Here is a 17,632-nt window from a genome sequence, read left to right on the forward strand (position 1 = left end):
CCCAATGTGGAAAAGGGTAAGAATATCAGTAGTTTAAAATGAGAGTTAACACCCATGTTGCATGCAGTCCACAGATTACAATTTGTTTTATATAATTTCTAAATGTTTGACATTTGTTTAATAAAATGAAGGTAAGACTATTTTAGTTTAGTTTTTATAGCTACCTAACTTAGATTCAATAAATTGTTTGTATAATTTTTAAGCTTAATTTTTATTACTTTATTGGTGTTGAGGATAACAGATGTGTATTGTTAGTGTATCTATTCTAATCATTTGAACTTAAATGCTGCTCTTGGGAGTATATATTCAAGTGTGCATTAATGTTTTGAATACTTACCCTAGAAGAGATGAATTGGGCAAGTATTTTGTGCTCTGTGTATTTTTTTACTGCATTGGACATTGAATATAGTAATTTGCGTTAAGATACGCTTAAAGCCTTTTTGTGACCATGTTTCCCTTTGTAGCAATAAAATGTTTTATACAAAAACTCTCTCCCTGGATTAGCAATTTAAAATGAAACAGAATTCATCATTAAATGAGTATATAAAATCAGGATTTGCCTTAATGTATGAGTTCAGCTTATAAGTGTTTTAAGATAATTGGAAGACTTGAATTAAAAAAATGTACTTCACTTTTTTTTAAGTATGATTAAAATATTTTAAAACATGTTTCAAATAGAAGTCAGTCTGTAACTGACCTTTTTATATTTGTTTTAATTCATTCCTTTACTCTGTGCCTGTGTCAGATCTTGAAATCTTCTTGGAAATACATTTGAATACAAATAATTTTTCATAGTTATATTAGTTCTTCTGTCATGCCAGTTTTTGGCTGAAGAACCAAGAAGCAAACTATCACTTTTTAAAAAAGAATTATTTCTCTCTTGAATCTCTCTCTCCTTTTTATAGCTTATATGCTTCATATTTAAAAGAGAAAATGAGATTGATAGATTATCTATTTTCAAATGACCATCTGTATCACTAAAAAAAGTAGTGCTCTTATTTGAATCTTTACTCTGGTCTCTTTTGAGAGGGGGACTCTTCCAGTGAAATTATCTTCTCAAAATTTTGAGGCATTGAATGGATGAACATATGGGTATATCAAGTAATTTTAAGGCATTAAGGGGATGAATGTATGGGCATTTGTAGAATTTCACAGATAATTTCTCTTTTTGCATACAACAAAGCTTTTAAAAATAGATTTTTGAGGTCAATTTGGGTTTATTGTTGTGGGCTAGATTTGCTTATCTTTAAGATGGGAAAATCCAATAGACATTTATATCCGCTTGTAGGGATTTGGAGCCAAGTAAGAGAAGTTTAGTTGAAAACAGGAGAAATTTGGATCCTATCTAGGAGTCTGTATTTACTTAAATAGGCTGCAGAGAGCCTTTGTGCTCAGGAGTTCAGATTTTAAAGCTAATAGGACTTGATGGACCTTCCTGTTTCTCGTTTATTTTAAAATTTGGGGGAAGGGCTAAGGTAAAAGGAGAATAGATCCCTTTGAGATTAGAATTGCAGGCGGCCCTCTATCCCCAGGTTCCACATCCCCAGATTCAACCAACTGCAGATCAAAAATATTCGGGAAAAAAAAATTCCAGAAACTTCCTAAAAGCAAAACTTGAATTTGCCAAGCACTGGCAACAATTTACATAGCATTTATATTTTATATATCACTCACATTGTAATCAGGCATTATAAGTAATCTAGAGATGATTTAAAGTGTAGGGAAGGATGTGCGTAGGTTATATGCAAATACTATGTCCATTTTATATAACGGACTTGAGCATCACGGATTCTGGTATCTGTGTGGGTCATAGAACCAGTCCCCTGCAGGTACTGAGGGATGACTGTATTGGGTTATTTTGGAACTAGTAGAGTGCTTTAAAAAAAAAAAAGTGTCCCAAGTAATTTGATATGTGAAACTTTTGGAATTCTGTATAACAAGAATCTGTGTAACAACTTCTAAGTAAATGTTTTAGAATGAGAGATAAAGAATAAGTATTAATTTTTGTCAGAAATGTAAAAACCTTTATTCAGATTAACTTATTTGCAGGGTATTAATAAAATATTTTGTTATTGTACTTTATTCAGAGATTTAAATTTTATATATCTTATCAGATAATTTGTAGATGGGCAGTTTAGTTTGCCGGCAGACTAATTTTTGTGATCCTTAGTGTTTATATTTTCAATACTTTTGTGATAAGGATTTATGTAATATCTATAATACCCTTTCAACTTCTCTTACCCAAGTATTATTTGTTTTCTTTATGAAAAGGCTAAAACATGTAGTTCTAATAACCAAAGAAATTTATATACAGCACACACAGTTGTTTAAGCCAGAAGCCTAGGGACTACCCTACAGTATTCTCTTTTTATCACTGTCTACCTCCAATCTATAAGAAAGTCTATGTTTTCTACTTCCAAAATTTATCTGCCCATTCTAATACCTCTGCTGCTCCCAACCCCAGTTCAAGTCACCATCTTTTTCCTGAACTATTGAAATAGCTTATTAACGAATCTTGCTTCCACTCTTACCCTGCTAGGATTCAGTTTTCCACACATAACTATAGTCTTTTAAAAATGTTAATTCAGATAATGTTAGTCTCCTGGGGTTTTTTTTTTTTGGTACCCGTACAGTCAGTCCAAACTCCTTATCATGGCATTCAGGCCTGGTTTAGCTTTCTGACTTAATATCATGTCATTTTTCCCACTAGCTACAATGGCTTTTTGTTAGTTTTTAATGAAACTTGCCTATCTCCAGACCTTTGCATTTTCTGAAACCTATACCTGTCAGCTTTCTTTAGCAGACTCTTCAGCCTTTCTAACATTTATGGGTATCATAAATATTAGAAAAGGCTTCTCTGAGGAAAGAAGGATAGTAGTTCTTAGATTTTTGTAAAAGAGTTTGGGGCCATCTGTGCCCCAGATGTACTAGATCATATTCTTTGGTGATGGTTTGTTTTTAACAGGTATCCCAGGTGATTCTGATGGTAGTGGTCAGTGACTGCATTTGAGAATATTTATAGTGCCTTCAAACAAATTTAAGTGCCTTCAACTCTCATATCAAAGCAGGAGCTTTTGTCCTTTAATAAGCTGATACAAGTTTGGGAGAGACTCCATTATATTTTACAAAAGCATTGGAATGACCTGTTATGGACTTCTGAGGAGTCAGAAAAGGGCCTTGTTTTTGTTCTTTTCCCTCTTATTGGATTATTTAATTCTTACAAGCATTTTGTAAAATCAAAGGAATAGTAGTTCTCCCATATAACAAGCTTTCTCTTGTTTCATTCCCCTACTTGAAATCCTTCATTGGCTTTCATTACCAGTTAGTATAATATCCAAATCCTTTTAGTGTGGCATCCGTGTTTTGTTTTGTTCCTTGTCTGCTTCTCCAGCCTTATATATCAGTCTTAACATATTTATATTAACTGCCTGTTCCCATAAACATTTTAATTTATGATCCTACTTCAGGAGACAGGAGTGGTTCTTAGAGTTGCCAAGATATGACTATAACCTGACTATATTATAACATCTAGATATTATATTTGTATTTTATAATATCACACTATTATAAAATATACTCATTTATATCATAGTTTATAGTATAATATAATATAATTATATAATATAATCCTTTCTAAGAATGAGATTGAGGTAAAAATAACAAAATATCTACAGAAATTTGTATCCCAAAAGTCACAGACATACATATAGATAAAAGAACTACAAAGGCAGTATTGGTAGTATTACATGTTAAAACATATTTGAGAATTCTATTTTTATTGACAAGATTGTTTTTATTATAGAGATAGATAGTATCAAGTTATCTTGTTATTAGACTTAAATTCTTTAACATTTGCTTCACCTACCAAATTGTCCTTGTTTTGAATACAGACTTTTTTCTATATATATGTAAAATATACATACCATAAAATTTACCACTTTACCATTTTTGAGTGTACAATTCAGGGGCATTAATGACAAGCAAACTTTTTATTACAGTTTGCCATCCACTGTCGTTATGCTGATGGACAGAAAATGGAGTAGTCATGCTGGCAGAAGTGTTTCAGTCCATGGGGCACTTACAGTTCATGTTATAAATTAATAATTTCACTTTATTTGATAGTTATAGTTCCTACCCTGATAGCTGGATCTCTACTTGGCATGCAAACAAAGTCAGGGAGCCTGCAAGGCTGGGGGCAGATTTTTGGCCGTGGTGAATTCAGTCTGCGCTGCCACCATTTGAGGGCTCCTTGGAAACAGTCATACTAGTCTCTTCCCACTTCTCTCTTCTCTCTTGATTTTCCTAGTTTTTGTTCATCTGTTTTCGTTTTAAAATTTTTTTTTAAGTTAGTATATTGGGATAGAGGTGAGGTGGTGTTAATGGAGATGGGAGATGGTCTCCCTGGTGACTGGGAGTATGGAAGGGAACTACAAGTAGCTTCGTTATTAGATGAATATGAAGTATGAATTTGGGTAGAGTTCCAGATCAAAATGCATACTGGATTTAAGTTACTGTCTTCTAAAGTTCTATTAAAATTACTGAAGTTACACAATGATAAAAAATTACAATAATGAAGATAAATCCATAACCACACTGGAAACAACCAGGGTGCTGTGAGGCATTTCTAGAAGATATAAGATAAGGAACCAGATTTTGGTGAAAAGAAGAGAGCTACAGCCACATACAGATGACAGTTAAGGAATTACCTCTATTTTTAGAGGCAGCTGTGAGAGTGGGTGGCTATAGTATGACAAGACAGATTTTTTTTTTTTTTTTTTGTGGTATGTGGGCCTCTCACTGTTGTGGCCTCTCCCGTTGCAGAGCACAGGCTCCGGACGCACAGGCCCAGCGGCCATGGCTCACGGGCCCAGCCGCTCCGCGGCATGTGGGATCTTCCCGGACCGGGGCACGAACCCGTTTCCCCTGCATCGGCAGGCGGACTCTCAACCACTGCGCCACCAGGGAAGCCCAGATTTTTTTTTTAAAAACACCTTTCTTGGAGTATAATTGCTTTACAATGGTGTGTTTCTGCTTTATAACAAACTGAATCAGTTATACATATGTTCCCATATCTCTTCCCTCTTGCGTCTCCCTCCCTACCACCCTCCCTATCCCACCCCTCTCTAGGTGGTCACAAAGCACCGAGCTGATCTCCTCGTGCTATGCGGCTGCTTCCCACTAGCTAGCTATTTTACGTTTGGTAGTGTATATATGTCCATGCCAATCTCTCACTTTGTCCCAGCTTACCCTTCCCCCTCCCCATATCCTCAAGTCCATTCTCTAGTAGGTCTGTGTCTTTATTCCCGTCTTGCCCCTAGGTTCTTCATGACTTTTTTTCCCCTTAGATTCCATATATATGTGTTAGCATACGGTATTTGTTTTTCTCTTTCTGACTTCACTCTGTATGACAGACTAGGTCCACCTACATCTCTTCAAATGACCCAATTTCATTTCTTTTTGTGGCTGAGTAATAGTCCATTATATATATATGTACCATATCTTCTTTATCCATTCATCTATCGATGGACACTTAGGTTGCTTCCATGTCCTGGCTATTGTAAATAGAGCTGCAATGAACATTGGGGTGCATGTGCCTTTTTGAATTATGGTTTTCTCAGGGTATATGTCCAGTAGTGGGATTGCTGGGTCATATGGTAGTTATATTTTTAGTTTTTTAAGGAACCTCCGTACTGTTTTCCACAGTGGCCGTATCAGTTTACATTCCCACCAACAGTGCAAGAGGGTTCTCTTTTCTCCGCACCCTCTCCAGCATTTATTGCTTGTAGATTTTTTGATGATGGCCATTCTGACCAGTGTGAGGTGATACCTCATTGTAGTTTTGATTTGCATTTCTCTAGTAATTAGTGATGTTGAGCATCTTTTCATGTGCCTCTTGGCCATCTGTATGTCTTCTTTGGTGACATGTCTATTTAGGTCTTCTGCCCATTTTTTGATTGGGTTCTTTTTTTGCTATAGAGCTGCATGAGCTGTTTGTATATTTTGGAGATTAATCCTTTGTCCATTGCTTCATTTGCAAATATTTTCTCCCATACTGTAGGTTGTCTTTTCATCTTGTTTATGGTTTCCTTTGCTGTGTGAAAGCTTTCTTTCTTTTCTTTTTTAAAATATATTTAATTTATTTGTATATATCAGAGAAAAAGAGTAAGTGAAACTGAAGGAATTGTCAAACGTCAAGTAAATATCTTTTCACAGAAAGATATACTATTTCTTGGAATATTCTTCCAGAGTTAAGAAAAAAGACTCTGCAAAACATGAAGGTACAGTGTCATTCTTTTTGAGAAATAACGTATATACAATAAAGTGCACAAATCTTTGTATAGGTGTCATTGGTGCTTTTAGGTTGTGTTTTAGTTGTAGACAGTCAGGTATCTTATACTTCTTCCCAGAACCCCTCCCGTACTTTACTTCTCAACTTTCATATACTGTGAGATTTATTACATTTAGTTCTTTAGTCATAATTCCCATGATTTTTTTTAACATCTTTATGGAGTGTAATTGCTTTACAATGTTGTGTTAGTTTCTGCTGTATAACACAGTGAATCAGCTATATGCATATGTATATCCCCACATCCCCTCCCTCTTGCATCTCCCTCCCACCCTCCTTATCCCACCCCTCTAGGTGGTCGAGCACCGAGCTGATCTCCCTGTGCTATGCAGCTGCTTCCCACTAGCTATTTCACATTTGGTAGTGTATATATGTCAGTGTTACTCTCTCACTTCGTCTCAGCTTACCCTTCCCCCTCGCCATGTCCTCAAGTCCATTCTCTACATCTGTAACTTTATTCATGACCTGCCCCAAGATTCATCAGAACCATTTTTTGTTTTGTTTTTGGATTCCGTATATATGGTTTAGCATACGGTATTTGTTTTTCTCTTTCTGACTTACTTCACTCTGTATGCCAGACTAAAAAACTAAAAATAGAACTACCATATGACCCAGCAATCCCACTACTGGGCATATACCCTGAGAAAACCATAATTCAAAAAAAGTCATGTACCACAATGTTCATCACAGCACTATTTACAATAGCTAGGACATGGAAGCAACCTAAGTGTCCATCGACAGATGTGTGAAAGCTTTTAAGTTTAATTAGGTCCCATTTGCTTATTTTTGTTTTTATTACTCTAGGAGGTAGGTTATAAAAGATCTTGCTGTGATCTATGTCAAAGAATGTTTTTCCTATATTTTCCTCTAAGAGTTTTATAGTGTCTGGTATTACATTTAGGTCTTTAATTCATTTGGAGTTTAGTTTTGTGTATGTTGTTAGGGAGTGTTCTAATTTCATTCTTTTACATGTGGCTGTCCAGTTTTTCCAGCACCACTTATTGAAGAGGCTGTCTTTTCTCCATTGTATATTCTTGTCTCCTTTGTCATAGATTAGTTGACCATAGGTGAGTGGGTTTATCTTTGGGCTTTCTATCCTGTACCATTGATTTATATTTCTGTTTTTGTGCCAGTACCATACTGTCTTGATTACTGTAGCTTTGTAGTATATTCTGAAGTCAGGGAGTCTGAGTCCTCCAGCTCCTTTTTTTTCCCCTCAAGATTGCTTTGGCTATTCAGGGTCTTTTGTGTTTTCGTACAAATTGTAAAATATTTTTATTCTAATTCTGTGAAAAAATGTCATTGGTAATTTGATAGGGATTGCATTGAATCTGTAGATTGCTTTGGGTAGTATAGTCATTTTCACAATACTGATTTTTCCAGTCCAGAAGCATGGTATATCTCTCCATCTTTTTGTGTCATCTTTGATTTCTTTCATCAGTGTTTTATAGTTTTTGGAGTACAGGTCTTTTGCCTCCTTAGGTAGGTTTATTACTAGGTATTTTATTATTTTTGTTGCAATGGTAAATGGGATTGTTTCCTTAATTTCTCTTTCTGATCTTTCGTCATTAGTTTATAGGAATGCAAGAGATTTCGTGCATTAATTTTGTATCCTGCAACCTTACCAGATTTATTGATTAGTTTTATACTTTTCTGGTGGCATCTTTAGGATTTTCTATGTATAGTATCATGTCATCTGCAAACAGTGATGGTATTACTTCTTCTTTTCCAATTTGTATTGCTTTTATTTCTTCATCTTGTCTGATTGCTGTGGCTAGGACTTCCAATACCATGTTGAATAATAGTGGCATGAGTGGACATCCTTGTTTCGTTCCTGATCTTAGAGGAAATGCTTTCAGTTTTGCACCATTTAGAATGATACTTGCTGTGGGTTTGTTGTATATAGCCTTTATTATGCTGAGGTAGTTTCCCTCTATGTCCTCTTTATGGAAAGTTTTTATCATAAATGGGTGTTGAATTTTGTCAAAAGCTTTTTCTGCATCTATTGAGATGATCATATGGTTTTTCTCCTTCAATTTGTTAATATGGTGTATCACATTGATTGATTTGTGTATATTGAAGAATCTTGCATCCCTGGGATAAATCCCACTTGATCATAATGTATGATAGTTTTAATGTGTTGTTGGATTCTGTTTGCTAGTATTTTGTTGAGGATTTTTGCATCTATGTTCATCAGTGATATTGGTCTGTAATTTTCTTTTTTGTGTGATATCTTTGTCTGGTTTTGGTATCAGGGTGATGATGGCCTTGTAGAACGAGTTTGGGCGTGTTCCTCCCTCTGCAAGTTTTTGGAAGAGTTTGAGAGGATAGTTGTTAACTCTTCTCTAAATGTTTGATAGAATTCACCTATGAAGCCATCTGGTCCTGGACTTTTGTTTGTTGGAAGATTTTTAATTACAGTTTTAATTTCACTACTTGTGATTGGTCTGTTTATATTTTCTAATTCTTCCTGGTTCAGTCTTGGAAAGTTGTACATTTCCAAGAATTATCCATTTCTTCCAGGTTGTCAATTTTATTGGCATAGAGTTGCTTGTAGTAGTCTCTCATGAGCCTTTGTATTTCTGTGGTAATTTCTCCTTTTTCAGTTGTAATTTCTCCTTCTTCATTTCTAATTTTATTGATTTGAGTCTTCTCCCTTTTTGTCTTGATGAGTCTGGCTAAAGGTTTATCAATTTTGTTTATCTTCTCAAAGAATCAACTTCTAGTTTTATTGTTCTTTGCTATTCTTCATTTCTATTTCATTTATTTCTGCTTGATCTTTGTGATTTCTTTACTTCTGCTAACTTCGGGTTTTCTTTGTTCTTCTTTTTCTAGTTGCTTTACGTGTAAGGTTAGATTATTTATTTGAGATTTTTCTTGTTTCTTGAGGTGAGCTTGAATTGCTATAAACTTCCCTCTTAGAACTGCTTTTGCTGCATCCCATAGGTTTTGGATCATTGTGTTTTCACTGTCATTTGTTTCTAGGTTTTTTAAAATTTCTTTGATTTCTTCAGTGATCCCTTGGTTATTTAGCAGTGCACTGTTTAGCCTCCATGTGTTTGTGTTTCTTACAGTTTTTTTTTTTTTTTTTCCCTGTAATTGATTTCTAATCTCATAGCATTGTGGTCAGAAAAGATGCTTGATACGATTTCAGTTTTCTTAAATTTTCCAAGGCTTGATTTGTGATCCAAGATGTGATATATTCTGGCGAATGTTCCATGTGCACTTGAGAAGAAAGTGTATTCTTCCACTTTCGGGTGGAATGACCTATAAATATCAGTTAAGTCTATCTGGTCTATTGTGTCATTTAAAGCTTGTGCCTCATTAATTTTCTGTCTGGATGATCTGTCTATTGGTGTAAGTGAGGTGTTAAAGTCCCCCACTATCATTGTGTTACTGTCAATTTCCTCTTATGGCTGTTAGCATTTTTCTTATGTATTGAGGTGCTCCTATTTTGGGTGCATATATATTTATAATTCTATGTTCTTCTTAGATTGATCCCTTGATCATTATCATTATGTAGTGTCCTTCCTTATCTCTTGTAACAGTCTTTTTTTTTAAGTCTATTTTATCTGATATGAGTATTGCTACTCCAGCTTTCTTGTGATTTCCATTTGCATGGAATATCTTTTTCCATTTCCTCACTTTCAGTCTGTATGTGTCCCTAGGTCTGAAGTAGGTCTCTTGTAGACAGCATATATACGGGTCTTGTTTTTGTATCTATTCAGCGAGCCTGTGTCTTTTGGTTGGAGCATTTAATCCATTTACATGCAAAGTGATTATCGATATGTATGTTCTTATTACCATTTTCTTAATTGATTTGGGTTCGTTTTTGTGGGTCTTTTTCTTCTCTGGTGTTTCCCGCCTAGAGAAGTTCCTTTAGCATTTGTTGTAGAGCTGGTTTGGTGGTGCTGAATTCTCTTAGCTTTTGCTTGTCTGTAAGGCTTTGGATTTCTCCATCGAATGTGAATGAGATCCTTGCTGGGTAGAGTAATCTTGGTTGTAGTTTTTTCCCTTTTATCACTTTAAATATATGCTGCCACTCCTCAAGAAGCATTTGAATTGTGTTCCACTGAACTGCAAAATGGAGGGAGGTTTATAAAGGCAAAAAACACAAAATTACATAAATTGTCAAAAATTACAATTGGAGCTGGCAAGAAGTAACTGCTTTTTAAGCAAGGATTGATTAGGGGCCGAAATGGTTGCATAGTTACAACAGGAGAGCTTGAGACCACAAGGTTGCAGTTGGCAGCTGCTAGCAGATATTGTTTTGAGAATGGCTGGTGGTGTCCTTGAGTATGATACAGTTCCTTTAGTATGATACAGTTCCGAAAATTCAAGTTCTCAGTGATGAAGAAACATGTCTGATACCACATCCACAATGGCCACCAGCTCCATTTTGAATGCTTGAACCACAGTTACTCCATTTTGATTTTTAAATGCATTTTTTTGGTGTAATGTTTAAAGCAGATGTACAATGCATGTTTAATAGGCTGCAAACTGGCAGTTTTGGTTAGCCTAAAGTTCAGGTTAAATCATGTATAAGCCAGAATAACTTCCCCATACCTCAGTATGTGAAAATTACTTCCATTGATCCCACTGCTTAAAACATCCACATGAACACACCTGCCAAAAAGGCAGGGAATTGTATATATTCTGTATGGTCATGTTCCCAGTAAAAAGCAGGGGTCTGTTAATAAGAAAGGTGAAAATGGATATTGGGGTACTATGAGCAGTATGTGCCATTTAAGCTGATTCAGAAATTCATACACAAAGTAAATAACCAAGAAAAACAAACTTGAAAAAAGAGCAATGAGGAAAATTTGGCTTATGTTTATTACTAGAGATGAACAACAAAACTACAGTAATATATTAAAGATCAGTAGATCAATGGAACAGATTAATGAAACAGGCTACACTATGCAGATACATAGTATATGATAAAGATACCATTTTGAACCATGGGTAAAAAAATACACTGAATGATCTGGAGACAGTAGAATAGTTACATTGGAGGAAGGTAAATGCCTGTGTCACTCTATACACAAAATAAATTTCAAATGGATTAAAGAGACCAAGGTTAAAGAAAAAACTACACAAGTTCTAAAAATGTATGAAAATCATTTATAATTTTGGGGTGGAGGTCTTTCTAAGCAAGATATAAAGCCCAGAAGACATAAGGGAAAAATACAAATTTGGGACATGAAAGAAACTATTGCAGGGTGAAAGACACCCTAAATGAAGTTGAAAGAGGAGTGACAGAAGAGGAGAAAATATTTGCAATATGTTTAAGAGATCAAAGATTAAGTGAAAGAGCTCTAATTTATCAACCATTGTGTTGATAAATATTCAAATATTTATAATAGCCACTATGGTGAGGAAAGTAGGCCCTCTGTCAGATGGTTGATGGCTGAATAAATTGATTTGCCTTATTTAGGAGGGAAATTTGGAAGTAACTTGCAAAATTTAAAATGCACATATAATTTGATCCAGCCATCTTACCTATAAATAGCTATACATTCGCCTGAAATCTGAAATGCATGTGAATGCAAAGATAACATTTCATCTAACCTAAAATGTATTGAGGTTGATGCTTTTTTACTATTACCAGAAGGTATCAAAAAAATACCACCTGGCTGGCAGCAATCATAAGATGTCATCAATTGTAAGATGCATTCCAGTCCCAGAGATGATAAAATGTGGAGGGAAAGGGTGTGTCTAAAAATTGCTGAAGCAGAATATATCTGAAGGAATTATCTTTGCAATATTATTTGTAACAATGAGAAATTGGAAACAACCTAAATACTTAGCAATAGGGGAATAATTAAATTGCCATACAAGCACAACAGTTGAATACTATATAGCCATTAGAAAGAATGAGAGAGACCTGTATGCTTTGACATGGAAGAATGTCTAAGACATACTGTTAAGAAGATAAAAGCAAGTTACAATATAATGTATATATTAGAATTTTACTTGGAAAAACCACATGTGTGTATATATAAATATATAAATTCCAAACTATATATTTGTATAGAAGTGCATAAAATTAAAAGTAATGTATTTACGTAGAAAAAGTCTGAAGGAATACAGAAACAGTGTTTACATGTAAAGTGGGAAGTTGCATTGGGAAAGTGGTAACTTTTTGTTTTTCATTTAACCTATTTTTTCTTTTTTGTTTTTAAACAAGGATATAATCATATGTCATGTGTGTAATGTAAATGTTTTAAATGAATCTGGAAAATCAGAGCAGTATAAAGAATAAAATAAAAAACACCTAGAATCCAACCACTCAAATAACAGCACAATTAGCAGTTTTTGTGTATTTCCTTCTAATCTATTTTTCTTTGCAACTAGGTAGATGTTAATACTGTTCCTTGAGGTAGGAGAAGCAAGAAGAAGAGCAAGTTTAGGTGAGGTAGATGATAAATGGATTGGGGGCATGTTAAGTTGCTATTCCCTGTGGAACATTGAAATGGTGATATCAAATAAGCAATTGGATATGTAGGCATGGAGCTATGGGGAACTCATGATCAACTTTTATAGTATTAATGCTTTCTCTTTCAAGTGATGAGTTTTAATATTCATGTGTCTGACAAAAGTAAAAATATAATTTCTTGTAGCAACATAGTGTAACACAGCTTCTTAGCCTTGGGATTCAACAGATCTTTCTTCCCCGCTATTCCCCGCTCCCTATCCCAGCTGTACCATGTTCTAGTTTTGTCCGTCTTAGGAAAAACATTTAAATTAAGAAAAGCCCCAATTTTCTCATATATAAAATGAAGATACTATTATCTTCCCTGTATGATTGAAACAAAGATTAAATGAGTGTAAATAAACACCTAGTACTGTCTGGGGTGCTTAGTTGGCTTTCAACATTTAATTTTAGTTTTCTTACTGTTACCTAAATGTCAGAGTTCATTTATTTATTTTTAATTAGAGATAAAAGAGAAAAGGATGTATTGGCTTGGTAAACCTTTATGTAAAATTAATACAGAAATTTAGTTTTTTTTCACATTTATTTTAACCGTCTTGATCTTTCATAATGTGTTTTGAAGATTACATTACATCTACTCTTTTCTCCATAACGTTTGCGCAGGCCTTTGGTCAAAATTAATTATGAGCTGATAATCTGATATAATTAAAGGGAAATAATTAATAAATGGCTCATATAACAGAACCAATCATAATTATTCCCAATAATTTTTTCCTTCGGCATCAGAGTTCCTCAACTGTCAAGGATATTCATAACCTGCTAATGTTGGAGCTCCAAACTCAGCCACCACAAAGAGTTAAATAACTCTCCTCAACTGGGGTTTGAATTGCTTGTCAGAGCTGAGGTCACTCTCACTGTTAAATGACAGATGTTTGCTTGCAAATAACTTGTATCTCTTCTTGGGATATAAAGTTCAGTGCCTGCAACAACAGGGTGGTATTCTTTAATAAATTTATTCTTTAGAGATTTTACAAAGATGTCCTATTGCTCCTGGAGGACTCCCTTGACACCCAACTCTGCATTTTCTTTTTGCATAATGCCTACAATTTAGAGCCACTAAGCTCCCTGTTGTATAGCTCCTGTATCCTTGGTTCAGCATAACCAAAATACTCATAAATCTCCTTTTCTTTCAGTAGCTTTCTGCAGCAGCTGGGGTATGACAGTGATGTCCCTGATCTATAATTTCAGACAGCCCTAGGGTGAACAGACAGACCAATCCAGAGCTACTACGTCAGATAAAGTGATGTTGTTTTTACAACTCAGTGTCCTCAAGAGGTAGTCATGTAATACTCCCAATTTGTATTCTGTATAAAACTCCTTTTACAAGTTATAAACTTCCTACAGGGAACAAACGTATCCAGCTAAAGGATGCTGAACATATGACTATGTAATGTAATTTTAAACCCAAAAGGAATGGGCTAAGTCTTTTCCATCCTAGAAGCTGAAAGCTATAAAAGAACCCACAGTTTCTATTTAAGAGTGACATTCTTCAATTTGGAATTCTAATCAAGCAATGTGTTCCTAAGACCCTGTGTTTGGTATGTGGTGCTAGGAATATGACTGATTAATATAAATATTTGAATTGTACATATCATGAGACTTTATTCATAGTTATCACAAAAATCTAATTATTGTTTTATTATTTGTGTTTTATTGACTTACATTTGAGGCAGCTATTAAATGTTCCTATTATCACATTAATTACATTAGAGAAATCTTGACTAAATTATATACTTGTGTTTTTATTTGCATGGTACTTCCTAATTCTTCTGTCATTCGAGATCAGGGATTCTTAATCTTGGCACTGTTGACATTCTGGAGAGTCTAATTCTTTGTTGTGGAAGGCTGTCCTGTGCATTATAGGATGGTTAGCAACATCCATGGCCTCTGCTTCATAGATTCCAGTAGCATACTGCCTGTCGTGACAGTCAAAAATGTTTCCAGTCATCGACAAATGTCCCTTTGGAGGCAAAATCTCTCCCAGTTGAGAACCACTGGTCTAGATGTATTAAAAACAGTTGGGTGTGGAATTTGAACTCTAAATGTTTTGCTTGAATGTATTAGGATTAAAAAAAAAAGCCTCCTTAGAAAAAAAAAAAAACCTCCTTAGATTCAGTGGTTCTAGGAAGCATTCGCAGGCTTTTTGACCTTTTCTCCCTCTACTCACCAATAGACGTGCTGTAGATATTTCTCTACCCTATCCTGGAGTCCTCCGCTTCCCAGAAAGGTCTGTGTCTTACTCTTTCTTCCGCCTCCAGCTTCTAACACAATGCCTTGCACATGGTAGGTGCTCAAAAATAAAATGAACTGATTGTATGAATGAATGTTCTAGTTATTTTTCTCTTGGAAGTATATGTCTATAAATATACAGACCTTTTTGAGAATAGATGTGTCCAGCTATTTTATTTTGTTTTGTGTTACCTACTTTTTATAAGTCTGAATGTTCATGCAACATTATTTATTCACCTCACATCCACTGAGTGCTTACTAGGTGCCAGACATTAATACTAGGAGCTGAGGATACAGTTATAAACAAATGAACATAATCCTTGTCCTCAGGAGTCTTACAGAGGGCTAAGCGGTGATTACAATTCAGGAGTGGCCTACTCACTTATCTCTGTCTGACAGCACTGGTTTCCAAACAAATCAAAATTGTACATGCCTAGAAACCACCTCTGGATACATGGCATGTTAGAAACGTGGCCTGTAGACTTTAAGTGTTTCCCTTCTGCTTCAGAGATCCTAAATTATTTCTTCTAGCTTTTCCCACACTCCAGAACACCAGAGGAGGAAATCTGGAGTCAACAGCGGTGGGGTTATCTTTGGGAAGTAATGAAGAGTCAGAGCTCTGTTCATCAGAACGCGGGGGGCCTGCCAGGAACCTAGAGAGGCAGCATTCCAAGGAAGCACAAGATTTTGAGTGAGAAAAGAAAGTGCTGAATAGCTTTCTTTCTCCTCTAGTTACAGATGCATCCCTAAGTTTCATTAGGCTCAATCAGCTGTCTGTGGGTACTGATGGGATACAGTAACAAACAACCCAAATTCTCCTGCTCTCACCCCTACCTGCTTGCTAACTTATTCTCTCTAGTTCCCTTGTAAAGTCCTCACCCCCACTCCAGCTTTCCACATACACCAGGGAGTATCCCACATGTTCATGAATATTTGTTCACACTGCTTTCAGTCACTGCCAGACACTGAGCTCTCCCTCTGCATGACATCTCTGAAAGCTTCATTTGAATCTACCTTTGGTACCATGCCAGCAGTTCCATATGTGATCCTGCAGATGTCTTTCTGACTACATCTCTTACCTTACTCATGATGCCACAGGTACACTGGCCTTCTTTCTGCTCCTCTGACATATCACACTTTGCTCCTGTCTCCTGGCCATTGTGTTTAGTATTTTCTCTGCCCAGAATGCTCTTTGCCCAAGCCATGGCATGACTGGGTCTCTTTCCTCATCCAGCGAGGTTAAACCACAACTTTCTCAGAGGACTTCCCATGTAGTCATTGTCTATCCCTTTACCCTTTTACTACTCACTAGATCTAGAATCATTTTATTTATTTGTTCATCACCTGTCTCCTTCACTAGAGTGTAAGCCCCATGAGAACAGGAATTTTTTCTTTTAATTCAGCACTGGATCCTTGGCACCTGGAATGCGGGCAGGCACTCAGTAAGTACTTATTGACATAACTAGTTAAGCAGTCAGTGCTGCCACACACACACAGGAGTTCTTATGGCTGAGCCGAGGTGTGTGTCAAAAAGGGAAAGAATATGTTATATTAGCATCTTATTTTATTAGGACAAGTTTCTCAACTTCAGCACTACTGACATTTTGGACAGAATAATTCTTTGTTGTGGGGTTGTCCTGCATTGTAGGATGTTTAGCAGCATCCCTGGACTCCACCCACTGGATGCCACCCCTCCCCAATTTAAGACAAGCAAAAATATCCCTAGACATTGCCAAATATCTACCTGGGGGCAAAATCACCTCCGGTTGAAAACCACTTTATTAAAGAGATCCAAAGCTGGGAAACTTGAACATCTATGTCTTACAGAGTTTTTGGAGGTATAGTTTGTTACGGTCATTTTTATAATAACGCTAAGTAATGTCCCCCAAACTCAGTGGTGTGCAGCGATATACATATTTTGTTTTGTTTTGTATTTTGTTTTTGTCATGTGTCTGCAGTTTGCCTGGGATTGGTATGGTATAGGTATAATATTGGTTGGGCTGGGCTAGGTTTGGCTTCAAGCTGCAGATTTGATCCAGTCTGTTCCAAGTATCTCTCATTTTCCTTGGGTCGATGGCCACCTGAGTCCATTCATGATGAAAAGGAGATGTGCAAAAAGGGAAACCCAATCATGTTAGTGTATTTCAAGCTTCTGCTTTTGTCATATTCTCAAACATCTTTGAAAAAGCAAGACACATGGCCAAGACCAAAGTCAAAGGGTGGGGAAATATACCACCTGCAGTGGGAGGTGGGTGGGATTGAGTATTTGCTGAATGGTAACCCAAACGATCACACACATCCTTCAATTTTCTCTCACAGTTCTCTCTTTAGACATAGAACCAATAGACTAGAGCAGGAGACATATCTAAGTGATAATCACACTGAAATCTTCCCCGACAATTATTTTCTTAATGGGTCCTTCTTGCTTTTCCCCTCCGGATTAGTTTGTTTCAGGATGATTCTTAGTTTAATTTGAGCCCCTCTTAGGCTTTAAGGTAGAAAACGCCTAAAAAGAGTTTTGATAAAATATTTGACGTTTATGCTTTGAAGAGTCTTTGAAG

At 35.9% G+C, this 17,632-nt stretch overlaps 1 protein-coding gene across 1 annotated transcript in view; it reads left to right on the forward strand.

The window, feature by feature from the left end:
- Positions 1-17,632, forward strand: part of LOC307064626 (DBIRD complex subunit ZNF326-like) — a gene marked incomplete at both ends in the record, with an annotated part of 49,741 nt that overhangs the window by 21,751 nt on the left and 10,358 nt on the right. Inside the window, 1 exon segment of the mRNA XM_079721280.1 lies at positions 15,016-15,125. Coding sequence (XP_079577406.1) covers positions 15,016-15,125 — 110 coding nt within the window.

This window comes from Hyperoodon ampullatus (genome assembly GCF_949752795.1).
Source record: "Hyperoodon ampullatus genome assembly, chromosome: 2".
In the NCBI taxonomy this organism is placed as follows: Eukaryota; Metazoa; Chordata; class Mammalia; order Artiodactyla; family Ziphiidae; genus Hyperoodon; species Hyperoodon ampullatus.